Source organism: Prunus dulcis, chromosome 7 (genome assembly GCF_902201215.1).
Source record: "Prunus dulcis chromosome 7, ALMONDv2, whole genome shotgun sequence".
Lineage (NCBI taxonomy): Eukaryota > Viridiplantae > Streptophyta > Magnoliopsida > Rosales > Rosaceae > Prunus > Prunus dulcis.
In genome coordinates, this window is record NC_047656.1 from 7807262 (window position 1) to 7823643 (window position 16382).

The 16382-nt window shown below is 37.2% G+C and overlaps 1 protein-coding gene and 1 non-coding gene across 2 annotated transcripts; one reads left to right on the forward strand and one right to left on the reverse strand.

The window, feature by feature from the left end:
* The first annotated feature begins 4279 nt into the window (after nucleotides 1-4279).
* LOC117633820 (chromatin-remodeling ATPase INO80) lies at nucleotides 4280-15572 on the forward strand. The gene is made up of 23 exons (XM_034367620.1): nucleotides 4280-4781; nucleotides 4995-5082; nucleotides 5311-5695; nucleotides 5788-6220; nucleotides 6359-6559; nucleotides 6712-6822; nucleotides 7081-7502; nucleotides 7623-7731; nucleotides 7852-7932; nucleotides 8004-8176; nucleotides 8917-9042; nucleotides 9682-9843; nucleotides 9925-9982; nucleotides 10625-10855; nucleotides 10982-11128; nucleotides 11771-12331; nucleotides 12474-12731; nucleotides 12861-12968; nucleotides 13425-13519; nucleotides 13622-13778; nucleotides 14014-14211; nucleotides 14580-14738; nucleotides 14870-15572. Exons 1-23 carry the CDS (start codon nucleotides 4722-4724, stop codon nucleotides 15095-15097), a joined length of 4551 nt encoding a protein of 1516 aa, XP_034223511.1. The 5' UTR covers nucleotides 4280-4721; the 3' UTR covers nucleotides 15098-15572.
* Nucleotides 15573-15951: 379 nt separating this feature from the next.
* LOC117636246 lies at nucleotides 15952-16166 on the reverse strand. Its single transcript, XR_004587046.1, has one exon. It is a non-coding gene; the product is annotated as a small nucleolar RNA U3 (small nucleolar RNA).
* Between the last annotated feature and the right edge of the window lie 216 nt (nucleotides 16167-16382).

Genomic DNA, 16382 nt, shown 5'->3' on the forward strand with positions numbered 1-16382 from the left:
AGTAAAGATGGTTTTCCTAGGATTAAAAGGCAAATCCACATCAACATTAAAAATCTGCTTGTTACGCCAATTTCAGATATACCAACAAGTAATGGCAAAAATAATATTCCAACCAATAACATTAGGGCTTTTAACCTTAGAGAGCAGATTGCCTAAGAACTAAGGTTTTAGCTCAGATAGGAAGAAGTGAGGAGAAGAATGTAAATTTAAAACAAAATTCCATACCATCATAGCCCTGGGATAGTCCCTAAGAATATGAATAACGGATTCAGTTTGTCAACCACAAAGAAGACAAGAAGGATCAAAAGTTAGATTCCTCTTGGTTCTTTGCTCATTGGACAAGATTTTAGCTTGATAAGCCAGCCAAATGAAGATATGAATTTTGGGAGGGATTTTCATTCTCCATAAGTCCTTCCAAAGGGATCAACATCTCCCAATTCTCTAAAAAAAAAAAATAGAGTATGCAGATTTAACAGAGAATAAGCCATTTGAAGACAAACCCCAAATTTGAGCATCATGTACAGAGTTCCCAAACCCAATAGGAACAACAGTGATCTTTTGAACCAAATCTTCAGTAAGAGCATTCCTCAGCTAGTCTACATTCCACCAACCATTCCTAAAAAACCTGTCAAAGCTGCAATTCAATTCTGGGATATTCAACACCCCATTATGTTGCATTAGAGGTGTATCAAATAGTCATTTATCTGCCCAAAATTTGGCCAAATCACCCTTTCCAACCCTCTAGGTCATTCCCTTTGCAAGCAATTCAGCTCCAAAAAGAAGACTATTCCAAGTTAAGGAGTACAAATGTCTTGTTTTCAAATTATGATCAATAATAGAGTAACCCTTGAAGTTTTTCTTTTCAAAAATCTGAGCCCATAAGCCATTATATTTGTTGTGCATCCTCCAACCGATTTTAGCCAACAAAGCCTGATTCATGTCCTAGCCTTCTTGAAACCCAAACCACCTTTGTTTTTAGGTCTACATAGTAGATTCCATTGGAAGAGGTGGACTTTCTTCTTCCTCTCACTTCCTCCCTAGAAGAATTTTCTATTTAACCTATCCAATCTTCACAAATACTAACATGTAATTTTGTGGTATGCATAGAATATATGGGAATAGCATATGTGACAACATGGATTAGAGTGGCCCTCCCAGCTGAAGAAATCAACTTACTTTTCCAATTGGCAAGCCCGCAATGAACCTTACTAAGCAAACTGCTTTAAGTGGATCGAATTACCCTAGAGTGCAAGATAGGCATCCCCAAGAATTTTCCTAAGTTGTCTGTTGAAGGGGAGCCACAAATGAAACTGATCTCTTGAGCTAACGCCCAGCTGGTATTAGGAGAACAAAATACAGCAGACTTGTCAAAGTTAACAGTTTGACCAGAGGCTTGACAAAATAAATCCAAGCATCCTTTCATCACCCTAGCTTGTTGCGTACTAGCTTCAGTGAAAAGGATTAAGTCATCAGCAAAAAACAAATGCGATGCAACATGACCAGTTTGGGAGGACTTAACAGGTTTCCATTTCCCCCTATTGATAGCATCAAAGATGATATGAGATAGGTTTTCAATGCAAACCACAAAGAGGTAGGGAGATAGGGGATTTCCTTGTCTAATACCATTCTTTGGAATAAAGGTAGAGAGAGCTCGCCGTTAACACAAACTTGATATCTGACAAAAGAAACACAACTCATAACCAGCTGAATGAAGTTACTGGGCATGCCAATTTCACCAAGGACCTTTACAATAAACTTCAAATTTAATCTATCATAGGCTTTAGATAGATCAATTTTTCAGGCAATGAAGCCCTTCTTACCCTTAGAACATTTGAACTTATGCATAAATTCCTGAGCAATAAGGATGTTATCTGTGATTTGTCTTCTAGAGATGAAACTAACCTGATTAGGATTCATGATTTTAGGCAAAATAGGCCTTAATCGAGTAACCAGTAATTTAGAAATTACCTTATAAAGAGTGCAACAAAGACTAATAGGTCTGAACTGCACCATGAAGTGGGGGGGGGGTGGGTTCTCAACCTCGGGGATCGGAGTGATTAGGGTACTCATGAGTTGCTAACGGACAAAAAATTCATGAAAAGCCTTACGAACTATGGCGAAGATGTCATTAGCACAATTATAGTTATAACACTCAAATATGAGAATAAACGTACATGAATCAAGGGAAATTGTGTCAGATTGCAAAAGGGGAGAAAATGGAAAAAGAAAAAGAAAAAGAAAAAGAAACATAGGTTAACAAATACTTCCAATATTATTTTATGACAATCAAACAAAAAGGCTGAGTGGGCTGGGTGCTGCGTGATGAGTTTTGTTTGCTAGTATGAACTGGTGGAATGAGGAATTTATGGTGCCAGTCAGCATTAATGACAGAGGTCCTAGCTATTCGGGAGGCGCTGAGAGTAAGCTCAAATGAGGGCTGGAGGGATCTTGAAGTGAAATCTGATTCAAAAACATTTCATTGCCATTTGGTAGCTGCTTTTGTTTCTAGAGTAGGTAAGGAGCATTCTTGGGACTGCGTTGGTACATAATGGCTCTTAGATTGTCTAGCTAGTGATGTAAACATTAGCATTAATTCGTATTTTAATAAAATCTCCCAACTTTTTGACCCCAAAAAAAAAAAAAAGACAAAAAATTCTAACTTAAGTAGGATAAATTTGTCCTTAAAAGTCATTTTATAAAAGGATAAATTTGTCTTTAAAATTTTGAAGATGTGAGAAAATAAGATAAGAGGGTGAAAATAGCAATACTCATAAATAATTAAGCCAAGCCAGTGGGGTTCAGCTGCGGTGGTTTGGCAGCAATTTTCCCCCACATTGGCACCCAGGTTCGATGCTTGATATTGGCAAAAATTTGTAGAGAACCAATTTAACTGATATCCCCCCTCCCCCTCCCAACGATTGGCCAAAATAATAATAAATAATTAAGCCAAAAAGAAAATAGGTATTACTTCTTAAAATGGGTCAAGGATTCAAATGGATTCGACTTCTAAACCGTCTTTTAGGATGCCAAAAATTTTAAGTCGTTAATGGCCAGTTTGGTATTATTGTGCTGTGAAAATAACCACTCTCAGATTTACTGTGACAGATATCAGCTATTACATAAAGTAGTTTGGCGTTTGGTAATCTTTTTGTTAAAAGTGATTTTGGTACAATAATCAGTTTCTCAGTGTTTGGCAAATGTTTATGTAAAAGTGCTGTGAGTTGTGTATAATGACTAAAAATGACATTATGTTGAAATGACTTTTCTATTCAAGTGTTTGGTAAAAAGAAAATAATTTTACTTTCACTTATGTAATTCTTGTGTTAAATATGTTTTTTCAACCATGACACCCTAAAAATTATTTTAATCATAAAATAAATAATATGTGGAAAACTATTTTCACTGCACTAAAATTCCACACTATTTTAATTTAAAAAATGTAAGAAAATTTCCATAATTTTAAATTTTAAATAGAACAAATATTAGACTTTATTTTTTGGTCTGAAAACAAATATTGGACTTTGGGACTTTATGCAATCAATCTAGCATTGCCAAGCTATTGGACGACCAAAAGAAATGAAAGAGTCACAACATGTGGAATAGAAAATAGGAAAGAGGGCATTTTAAAAGAAATAAGGCTATGTTAGGTAGTTTACAAAAATTCATTAACGTCCTGACTGTTGCAACCTGATTATCGAGAAAGTGAAAACCAAAATCACCTCTACTCATGCTTTTTCAAACTGTTGTCGTTGACATCGAATTTCTCAAAGAATAATGCTACTCTTACCACATTTGTAAACCACATCCTTATATCATCTTATGTGGTAGCTGAGGTGGACAGCCACATAATTAAAATTATTTAATATTTTATTTTATTTTATAATTTATTCCAGTATTTGTTTTTCTAATTGTCTTAATTAAAATACATTTCATTAGTTTAATTGATGTGACATATAATATGGAGATGCCACATCATGTGGTATAAAAATGTGGGATAAAAATGTGGTAAGTGTAGCAATACTCTTTCTCAAATAATGACGTTCTACTCTTTTTACCAAATACGCTGACATATGCATCACTTTCAAAGAAAATAATTTTCCTCTAAATAATCAAATATCAAACGGGTACTAAATGTAAGGCCAGCACATTATTCAAATAGTGCTCATGCTAAAAATTCATAATCTCCACAACTAAACGTCCAAAATGTAAATTTTTTTAAAAATAAAGGTCCAAAATAATATTAGTCGAACAGAAATTTGCCACGTGGTTCTTCAAGCAGAGCTCCATCCTACAGCAGCCGTAGACAACCGCAACAGGCCAGCACCCTCTCCCAAAACGCCGATTAATCCAGAGACAGCAAAACCCGAAAAACAGACCAATTCCATACAAAAAAATTTGAGAAAAAATAGGAAAATTTTAAAAAGTGCCCCAAAGGGGTGCGCACGCTAACAAATGTCACCCGGCCAGCGCAGGTTAGCGCCTCCCGATGCTTCCTGCACTGTCTGTGACTACTACGAGACCTTCCCTTTCTCTCTCTACCCGCCTTATCCTACGCAGCCTCTCGTTATCACCACAGCTTCTCTAGGGTTAGGGCTAAATTCTCATTCGCTTCCTCTCTCTCTTTCTCGCTTTCTTTTCGCCCAATTCTTCATGCGCTTCGGAGAACTAGGGTTTTATGATCTTCTAAGGGTAGCTTCACATTCTGTTCGACCCAAACGCACATGGACCACAGGAGGCAATCCAAGGATTCTCTCTCATACTCTAACCTCTTCAATCTTGAGGTATGTCTTTGTTTTCTCAAATTGTTGCCTTGCTTAGCCCTTTTTGGTTTTGCTCTGATTTGGCAAGTTTTGTGCTTTATGTTTGTAATTCATATGTTTGAATTGGGAACCTTGAATGTTTCTGAACTGAAGTGTATTTTCTTGCATATTGAGATTGAGAATTTGATTGTGATTTTTTATTTTTTCTTTATTTTCTTTATTGTTGTGTTGTAGTCTTTGATGAACTTTCAAGTTCCACAACCAGATGACGATTTTGATTATTATGGCAATAGTAGTCAGGATGAGAGCAGAGGTAGCCAAGGTAGGCAATTTGTCTTAATATTTCGACTCGAGCTTAGTATGACCAATTTGATTTTTTTTTTTTCTCTTTCTTGTAAATGTACTTCTACACTGCATGCTACTAGAGTATCTCTATGCATATATGTTATATATTTAGATATAGGTGTTGGTTGGAAGGAAAACTTGGGCAAGGAATATGTGGTCTTATAAATGCACATTGTTTGTGCTTTGTGGCTGGTTGCATGTGTAGGTGGAGCCACTGGTAATGGGCTAATTCCTGACAGAGAATTGAATTCAGTGAAGAAAAGAAGGCGATCTCAAAATAGTGACTACGAGGACGAGGACAGTTATTACCGGACACACATTACAGAAGAAAGGTATCGATCAATGCTTGGAGAACACATTCAGAAGTATAAAAGGAGGTTCAAGGATTCCTCGTCAAGTCCTGCACCAACACAGATGGGGATTCCAGTTCCAAAGGGTAATAAGGGTTTAAAATCCAGGAAACTGGCCAATGAGCAACGAGGAGGGTTTTATGATATGGAAACCACATCAGAGTGGCTCAATGATTCTAATACACAGAAGCCAGGGAACCACCATGATGCAGATTTTGCACCACAAAGTGGCACCAATAGGTTTGCTTTCACGTCTGATTTCCTTTTGATCATGGGCTATTTTCAACCTAAGCATTTATTTGATTATATTTCCTTCTCTGTATTTCATGCAGAATAACGTATGAACCTCCTTATCTGGATATAGGAGATGGTATCACTTACAAGATTCCACCAATTTATGATAAGCTGGTGACATCTTTGCACTTGCCTAGCTTTTTGGATTTTCGGGTGGAGGAAGTTTACTTGAAAGGTACATTGGACTTGGGATCCTTGGCAGAAATGATGGCTAGTGACAAAAGGTTGGGGCCTAAAAACCGGGCAGGGATGGGGGAGCCCCAGCCCCAGTATGAATCCCTTCAGGATAGATTAAAGGCATCGTCCGCATCAAACTCAGCTCAAAAGTTCAGTCTCAAAGTCTCTGATATAGGGTTAAATTCTTCTATCCCAGAGGGGGCAGCTGGAAATATAAAGAGGTCTATTTTGTCTGAAGGTGGTGTCTTACAGGTCTACTATGTGAAAGTTTTGGAGAAGGGAGACACATATGAGGTTTGTTTTCCTTCACTTTAGATTATTTGGTTACTTAATTTTTTTTTTTTTTTTTGGGGTGGGTGTAGGGCGGGGGGTGTGTGTCTCCCTTTTTATGTGGTATTTGGGGTTGGTTGTTCACTCATGGTTGTTCTGCAGATCATTGAACGAAGCCTACCCAAGAAGCAAAAGTTGAAGAAAGACCCTTCTGTGATTGAGAGGGAGGAAATGGAAAAGATTGGAAAAGTTTGGGTAAACATAGTAAGAAGAGACATGCCAAAGCATCATAGGATTTTTACAACTTTTCACCGGAAGCAACTAATTGACGCTAAGAGGGTCTCAGAGAACTGTCAAAGAGAGGTACTTATGATGTGTATGGCGTATGTAGTGTTCTACTTCTTTCTGTTGTACTGCATGTCAGATGTGGATTTTGATATTCAAACTTGGTGATGGTTGATTTTATTAACCTGGAATTTGTAGTACTTATACTGAAGCTATGGACTTTTTTTTAGGTGAAAATGAAGGTGAGTAGATCACTTAAATTGATGAGGGGTGCTGCAATTCGTACAAGGAAACTAGCCAGAGACATGCTACTATTTTGGAAGAGAATAGATAAAGAGATGGTATCCTTCCCTTCTCCTCTATGAAATGCCTTTTCATCCTATTGGTCTTCAATTTAGTCATCTTTAGTGATTTGTAGTTGACACGAAATTTATAATCATGTCCAAAGTTCCATAAATGTTTGGTCAAATCATGGATCTTGAGAGTCTTTCTTGGAGAGATTGTCATTTGAAGATCATATATTTATTTTTATTTTTTTATCTTTTGACAAAAACTCCATCAAATTTTATTAGTTTTTTTAAATATTGATACTGTTGCAGGCAGAAGTGAGGAAGAAAGAGGAGAAAGAAGCAGCTGAAGCTTTGAGGCGCGAACAGGAGCTTCGAGAAGCAAAGAGACAGCAGCAAAGGCTCAATTTTCTTATACAGCAAACTGAACTTTACAGTCACTTTATGCAGAACAAGTCAAGTTCACAGCCATCTGAAGATCTGGCTGTCGGAGATGAAAAACAAAACGACAAAGAAGCATCTCTGAGCTCCTCAGATGATGAAGCTATTGAGGAAGAAGACCCTGAGGATGCTGAACTGAAAAAGGAGGCTTTTAAAGCTGCTCAAGATGCAGTTTTAAAGCAGAAAAACTTAACTAGTAAATTTGATAATGAGTATATGAAACTATGTGAAGATGCTGAACCTGAGGCAGCACAGGAGGTTGCTGGAGCTAGTAGCATAGATCTACATAACCCGTCAGTAGTCACTCTTCCTTTCTTATTTTTGATCTTGTCTTTCTTCTGCAGTGTATCAGGAAATTGGAGGCAAAGCTTTTTCCAGTCAAATTGATAAAGTTTCTATTATTATATATGCAGTTCCACCATGCCTGTAACCTCAACAGTTCAGACACCGGAGTTGTTTAAAGGATCCCTTAAAGAATATCAGCTAAAAGGCCTCCAGTGGCTGGTTAATTGTTATGAGCAGGTTGTTAGTCTGTACTCTGTACCCAAATGGATACACATGATATGTGCACGCACAATTTAACTCTCCTGGATTTATTTTCTCTTGATTGATTATTTAGAAGGTATTTTTGCTGTCTATCAGGGTTTAAATGGCATCCTTGCTGATGAGATGGGACTAGGAAAGACTATTCAGGCCATGGCGTTTTTGGCTCATTTGGCTGAGGTAATTGTTCAGCTTGGTTTGTTATCATAATGATTGTCTTTGAAGTAACTTGGATTGCTTGTCCCATTCAGGAGAAAAATATATGGGGGCCTTTTCTGGTTGTTGCTCCTGCTTCTGTCTTGAACAATTGGGCTGATGAAATTAGTCGTTTCTGCCCTGACTTGAAAACTCTTCCATACTGGGGTGGTCTTCAGGAGCGTACGGTACTTAGGAAAAAGATCACCGCTAAGAAACTTTACCGCAGGTAATTTTCTTTGCCCTTGTTATTTTAAAATTTCAAGAACAACAATGATAATTGGCCGGTCTTGGAAGTAACATAGTGCTTAAGACGCTGTTTGGGCCGACTTGAAACAATACGAGGCCTTAGACGGAAATTCCAGATTAAGCTTCTTATTAGTGCTGATAAAGAAAATATTAACTTAGTTTTATATGCTAAAAGTTTCTCATGTTTAAATCCTATTATCTTGTAGACATAGTTGCTGTTGAAATAAACGTCTCATTTGTGATTGCATGCACCCCATATCATATCTAGAAGGGACCTTTATGAAATAGAAGTTTAGATGGTACGCAGGCCTCCTACAAATCAAGTACATATTGCCATGGGTGTAGCTGAAGTTTTCATTTTATCTTGAGTTGGTCTATTCTCTTGCTCCTTTTCTTTCCCTTTTCTTCACCAAGTAAAACTTTAGCGTGTGGTCAGAATCCAAATACACAGGAAGTATACAAGAGTTGATTAAAAATGAAAAAGAAACAGCAAAGTGAAATAAAGAATAAAAAGGAAATGCAGATTCCCCTGGAGACTGCTCAAGCAGTTGAACTCAACTCTACTAAAGAATGCTTCGCCGGCTGAAAAACACTTTTTTTCTTTGTTTACAAAATTGATATATTTTAGCATGCTAGGTGTCCATATGAGAAATACCATGGCTCATTTCCCACCATTTTATAAACTTTTGTTGTTGTTTTTGTCCTCAAACTTATTGACAGGGATGCAGGGTTTCATATTCTCATTACCAGCTACCAGCTGCTAGTGGCCGATGAGAAGTATTTTCGACGTGTGAAATGGCAGTATATGGTATTAGATGAAGCCCAAGCAATCAAAAGTTCTAACAGGTTTGGACTTAAATCTTCCTTGATATTTATTTATTAAGGATTTTGGACATGCTCCTACTCCTTGGTCTTCTTGACCTGTCTTTGTTACAAGTTAATGGTTACTGACATGAACTTTCCTCTTGAAAATCAACAATGGGAATTAGCTCCATTGATAGGGCCATTCTTGTGGTAAATTGAATGTGTTAAGTGATGCCAAGTGTCATAAAGATTAAACAAATTTAAGAAACCTGAGGAGGAATATTATCAAAATAATTTTTAAAATAATAACCATGTGTAATATTCTTGACAAAATTGTCCACACCTTCTAAGCAAATGAAGGTGTATTATTTCTAAGCATCCAAATAAGCTCCAGCAAGGGTGGACATGATGCGTCCTTACTCTTCAGGTGTCCCAACATGGAATCTTTTATGGAAGTAGTCTCCTACAAACTAATCAATTTTACATTATTGTTAGGGTTGCAGCTGTAATAATATTGTGGTTTAGTTCCCCTTGATCCTAGACCCAACCATTTATATTAAGAACTATTCAACAACAAATGCTAACGTTTGCAAAGTCTTTTAGATTGCGAGTTCATGTATTTTATTACGATTTCTTAAATCCTATGTGTACTGATATATCATTGGATATTTGATTTGACAGTATAAGATGGAAGACACTGCTCAGCTTTAATTGTCGAAATCGTTTGTTGCTTACTGGTACACCTATCCAGAATAATATGGCAGAGTTGTGGGCTCTACTACATTTCATTATGCCAACCTTATTTGACAGCCATGAACAATTCAATGAGTGGTTTTCAAAAGGGTATGCATTTGGATCTGAAATTCCTACCCACAAACTAATAAAGTATTCTTATTAAATGAATTATTTTTCAAATATTAACAGAATTGAAAACCATGCGGAACATGGGGGTACTTTGAACGAGCACCAGCTTAACAGATTGGTTAGTACCCTGACTCTGATAATTGTATTCATTAATAAATTTTACCTTGCTCTTTGGTCTAGTCTAACGTTCCCAATAAAGTTCTAATTTGATTATCCTTGGAAATTTTTTGGTCTGTCAAATTTCTCCTGCTAGCAAGACATGTAATTTGTGAATGGAAATAGCATATATAGGACAATTATATGCAGTTGTCAGTCCCGAAGCACAGACATAATGGGCTTTGAAATGGTGGCGATGAGTGGCTTCCTGGTTGGATATGGGCAAGTCATCGTCCTTGCTCCTCATCCAGGGTGTATTCGAAAATCCCATAAATAATTTAGGCAACCCCAAAAAACCAAGAATTTTATGGAACATTCTAGGTCGAGAAAATTTGGTAATGTTTTTCTTGACAATATTGACCCAAATATAACCTTCTGTGTTTAAGAAATCATGAGGCTAATATGATCCCATTTCTTATTTCATTATTCCATCTCGCTGTAGCCATCAACTGTACTTAATGGGTATGTGTGCTGGTTAAAATTCTCATAAATAATCCCAGCCTTATTTTTTTTCACCTCTCTGGTTAAAACTTTCCTAGTTGTGAATGGAAATACCTAATGGGATGTGGAACATTTCTGACTTCTTCTGTTTTTCTCCTTACAGCATTCCATATTAAAGCCATTCATGCTGCGTCGAGTTAAAACAGATGTGATTTCTGAGCTGACCCAGAAAACTGAGGTTACTGTGCACTGCAAGTTGAGTTCTCGACAACAAGCTTTTTATCAAGCTATCAAGAACAAAATATCTCTTGCTGAGTTGTTTGACAGCAATCGTGGGCATCTTAATGAGAAGAAAATTTTGAATTTGATGAATATTGTCATTCAGCTGAGAAAGGTAGGCTATCCTTACATAGGTTTTTCTAGTCTATATGGTGGGATGTAATTATTATGAGATTTCTTGATTGTATTCTTTATTTTCTCAAAATTTTCCATATAAAGTGTTTCATTTGTGCAATGTTAGGTATGCAACCATCCTGAGCTATTTGAGAGGAGTGAAGGAAGCACATATCTGTACTTTGGTGAGATACCAAATTCTCTTCTTGCCCCTCCATTTGGGGAGTTAGAGGATGTGCACTACTCAGGAGGTCAAAATCCTATAACATACCCGGTACTTTCTTAACACCCTTTTCCCTCATACATAATCATAAGTCTTTTGTAGTGCAAAGGTGAGATTATCACTTTGCTCGTACCCTGCACACGACATATTAATTGGTCAGTAACGAAAGGGGAGACACAGAGGGAGGTAAGTAGGTGTGGTGGTGAGAGATGGAGGAAAGAGTGAGTTAAGCAGAGGGAGGCTTGAGGGAAATTCTATAATTTGATGGCAATTTGCATGTATGGCACCACTAATTACATGCCAATTTTCAGGCGCAACACATGACCTGCACTTGTACTTTCCTTATGTTATTCATGTTCTCATTCTCTTAGAAATTATGTTCCTTTGAATAATTTGGAATGCATATTGGTCCTGCATTTGGAAGTGGATGTCTATTAATGCTTATTTGAAGAGGAAATTCATGACATGCTTCTATTGGGATATATACTATTTAGAACATTAATTGCTTGTGTATTCCATAAAAGTATTTCCAATCTACTTTTTCACCTGAAGAAATAAATTAAACTAGCTGCTGTGTCCAATCACAGACATTTGTGCTTGCATGTCCCTTTTCCCATTATTTGATTTTGTGCTGTAGTTTCCAGTAACTTACCTACTGACTGAACTTTTAAACGGAATTTCTTGTTTTTCCAGATCCCTAAACTTTTCTATCAAGAAATTCTCCAGAGCTCTGAAATTTTTTGCTCAGCAGTTCGACATGGTGTCTACAGAGAATCTTTCGAGAAATACTTTAACGTATTTTCACCGGAAAATGTTCATCGATCAATATTCTTGCAAGAGAATAGCTCGGATGAGTTGTCCATTAATAGTGGAACGTTTGGTTTTACTCATCTGATAGAACTGTCCCCTGCAGAGGTTGCATTTCTAGGAACTGGTTCTTTTATGGAGAGACTAATGTTTTCTATTATGAGATGGGATCGGCAATTTTTGGATGGAACTGTGGACTCACTGGTGGAAACCATGAAGGATGATTTTGAATGTAGTTATCTTGACAGTGGAAAAGTGAGAGCGGTGACACGAATGCTGCTAATGCCTTCACGATCTGTAACTAATGTTCTTCAAAACAAACTGGCTACAGGACCTGGTGATGCTCCATTCGAGGCTCTAGTTGTCTCACATCGGGACAGGCTTCTTTCTAACACTAGGCTTCTCCATTCAACATACACATTCATACCACGAGCTAGAGCTCCTCCAGTATGTTTTCAGTTATTCATTATTTTTTTGGTTGTAATTATTGTAGTTGTGCAGCTCTAAAAGGAAAAGAAAAAATTGTTATTGTCTTTCTTAACACTTTATATTGATAAACTTATATCAAAATATTGTATAATGTGGACAGGTTAATGCCCATTGCTCAGACAGAAACTTTACTTACAAAATGGTTGAAGAACAACAATACCCTTGGGTGAAGAGGTTGTTCACTGGGTTTGCACGGACATCTGACTTTAATGGACCCAGGAAACCTGAGAGCCCTCATCATTTAATACAAGAGATTGATTCTGAGCTGCCTGTTTCATGTCCTGCTCTTCAGTTAACATACAGGATTTTTGGGTCTTGTCCTCCCATGCAAAGCTTTGACCCAGCAAAATTGCTTACTGTAAGACTGTTTATCCTCTTTTGGTTTCCTTTTATATTCTTTAGTGACCGCATTTTTTTTTTCTAATTTTTTTTTTTAAATTTCTCAATTGCAAGTGTCGAAAGATGAGCTTATCTATCTTTTCTATAGGATTCTGGGAAACTTCAGACCCTTGATATATTGTTGAAACGCTTGAGGGCAGACAACCATCGTGTTCTGTTGTTTGCACAAATGACAAAGATGCTGAATATTCTCGAGGTAATGATTCATTTCTTATTAAACCTTCTTGATTGCTCTAGGTTCATGGGTTCACCTTGGGTTTTCAACTTGATTTGATTCCCATTTCAGACATACCTAACTATATGTGATCATGACACTGTAATTTTGAGAATAGTGTGATCATGTCACTCAGTGCACGTGAGTCGTGTTCTTTATGTGCAAGTAGTTATTTGTGGCTTAAGAAAAAAGTTTTCTTAGGTTAGTTTTAGTAAATGTTGTTTCCCTGTAGTGATATATGTGTTAATTGACTGAAGTAAGATGTTTTGCCAAACTTTATTTAGGTATTCTAATTAATGCTTTATTTGATTGAGCTATTTGCTGGTCAGATTGTCATTTTGGAAACTCTTATTGCACCAAAGGACGACTTGTATTCCAACTGTTTACCTATCTTTTCTGGGGATTTTTTTTTCTGGTGCTGATAACCTAAATGTACAGGACTACATGAACTACAGGAAATATAAATACCTGAGACTTGATGGATCCTCCACCATAATGGATCGGCGAGATATGGTCAGAGACTTCCAGCAACGGTATGAATTTCATTATAAAGGCTTTGAAGAGCTGTGTATGTTGTAGATTCTTATGATTACATACTAGTTCATTAACGTATTTAGATGATTGTGTTCTTGCAGGAGTGATATTTTTGTGTTCTTGCTGAGTACAAGAGCTGGTGGACTTGGCATTAACTTGACAGCTGCTGATACTGTCATATTTTATGAAAGTGATTGGAATCCAACCCTGGATCTACAGGCAATGGATAGAGCTCATCGTCTGGGTCAGACAAGAGATGTGAGTTTTTGTTTCCTGGATCCAACCCTAGATTTTGTGTTTTCTAAGTATTGTGTTCGTTGAGAAATTAATAAATGCTACTGTCTTCCAAATGGCTTGACCATTCTTTTAGTACAGCCATTTGTTTGTATGGTGCTTTGGAATTATCTTCTTGCTTTTATGCATCTTGAGATGTATTTTGCTTAGTTCAGTATTAAATTCTTTATTGTTTAATTCTCACCTACTCATGGTGTAGGTTACCGTCTACCGACTAATTTGTAAAGAAACTGTTGAAGAGAAGATTCTGCAAAGAGCAAGTCAGAAAAATACTGTCCAGCAGCTTGTAATGATGGGTGGCCATGTTCAGGGTGATCTTTTGGCTCCTGAGGATGTTGTATCATTACTTCTGGATGATGCTCAGTTGGAGCAGAAATTAAGAGAAATTCCATTACAGGTGCAGGCAGTTTAAGTTGTTTATCTGTCAATTCCTTCTTCCAAATATTAGCTCATTTCAGATAGAGTTTTAGTGCATTTTCCTTGGTACAAGCCTTTATTCATTCTGATATTAGCTCAATTCCTTATTCCAACTTTGAGCTCATTTAAGATAGAGTTTAAATGCATTTTTCCTTGGTACAATCTTTTATTTATTTCAGATATTAGCTCAATTCCTTCTTCCAAATACTCTCTCTCTCTCTCTCTCTCTCTCTCTCTCTCTCTCTCTCTCTCTCTCTGTGTCTTATATATATATATATATATATATATATATATATATATATATTCCCTATCTCTTTATCTCTCTAAATTATCTTATTGTTTTGCCAGACCAAGGATAAACAAAAGAAGAAACAAACAAAGGGTATACGGGTAGACGCAGAAGGTGATGCTTCTTTGGAAGATTTAACAAACCCTGCATCTGCACCTCAGGGTACTGGACATGAGGACTCTCCAGATGTGGAAAAATCAAAATCCAACAATAAAAAGGTACTGGAGTTTGTCTGGACTCCATTGTTCCATTTACACCTAGCTTAACAGCTGGCAAAATACTAAATGCTATCTACACTATATTTGTTCCTCTGAGTTGTGCTTATTAATATCATCGTATCTGTGCACAGAGAAAAGGTGCATCTGACAAACAAACTCTGAGGCCGAAGAATCCGAAAAGCATGGCCGGATCTGATAGCTATGAGTTGGATGACCCCCTACAAACTACTGATCCACAAGCTGTGAAACCCAAGAGGCCAAAGAGGTCAAAGAAGAGTGTAAACGAAAATCTTGAGCCGGCATTTACTGCGACACTCCCTCCAGTTCCAGAGCAGACCCAATATCCACCCCCACATTAGTTTGGATCCTGCTGGTTTCCGAACTGAAACTGGGCAGGATATCTGAATCCAAAGGCAGTTCATTTTCTTGTTAATATAGTGGACAAGATTGTAATTGATTGAGCATGAGCATCACTTCGAGGTCCTCTTGTCACTGGCCCCATTGTGGCTGGGAAGAAATTGGGACCAGAGTTGCAGAATATATAGTCAGAGCTGTACGATAGTTTGTAAATATTACTTATAATTTGTTTAGGGTTCAATGGCCATCAAATTACTAGATGGATGGTATATAAAGGTTCGTTCCTTTTTGTGGTCCTCTCAGCTGTATAAAGAGGGTAGATGTCTTTCGTCCGTGGGCCTAATCGCCGAACCTCTCCGGTTAAGGGACATTGAGTGAGGGGAATTGTATATGAAATCATCTTGCAGCTCTGCGTCACCAAATCTGTTTGTCTCTGCTTGGATTTGAAATTAAAATTCAGCCTGGTTGGGGTTAGCATTATTTATGTAAAAGATGTTATGGACCCAACCAATGTGGGAGTTATGATCTGTAGTCGGATTTCGGCAAGACAGATCTAAATTCATGTAATTTAGTATTTATCCCAAATAATTTTTTGGCCAATAAGATCAGTAAATTGAATAAAAGCCGCTTTTGAATAACGAGAAGGGTTGGTTTGGGAGTGTTCTAGGAGGCATTGATGTTATTAGAAAAACATTGAGAGTCAGAAGCAATTCCAAACATGGCGTAAGTAAAATTAGTGAATTATATATATATATATATATTTATTTATTTATTTATTTATTTTTTCTTTGATGCCTTGCATGTCAACCTTTTGGCGGAAAAAAAAAATCGACCAAAAAGACAAAAGAAAGGGGAACACCTGTCAGACAACCGTGCGACCACCCCAGACCAGTCACCCAGCTGAGAACGATCCTCTACCGCTTGATGATTCGAAGGAACCACCAGAAGCTGTTAATCACGCTCTGATCACACGGTCATTATTCATCCACCAGGTTGGGATTCCTGTCTCCTTAGAAATCAAGGATACAGAGGTACGATCCTATAGAACAGATCCTGTCCAAGTAAGGTCGTGCTCTGTGTTCCCATGTTCAGCAATATAAACCGTTGCAGTATTTTTTATTTATTCGATGTGGGACAATTAGCTTCTTTGGCTGTTTGGAATTTAGACCAGACAGAGATCACAAAAGAATTGCACATTTTCATTGACAAGTCCTTGTCCTTAGCTTTCAAGATTTTATCCGATTTCCATGTTTTTCAACGTGTCCACTTCTTCTTCTCTCCTCCCTC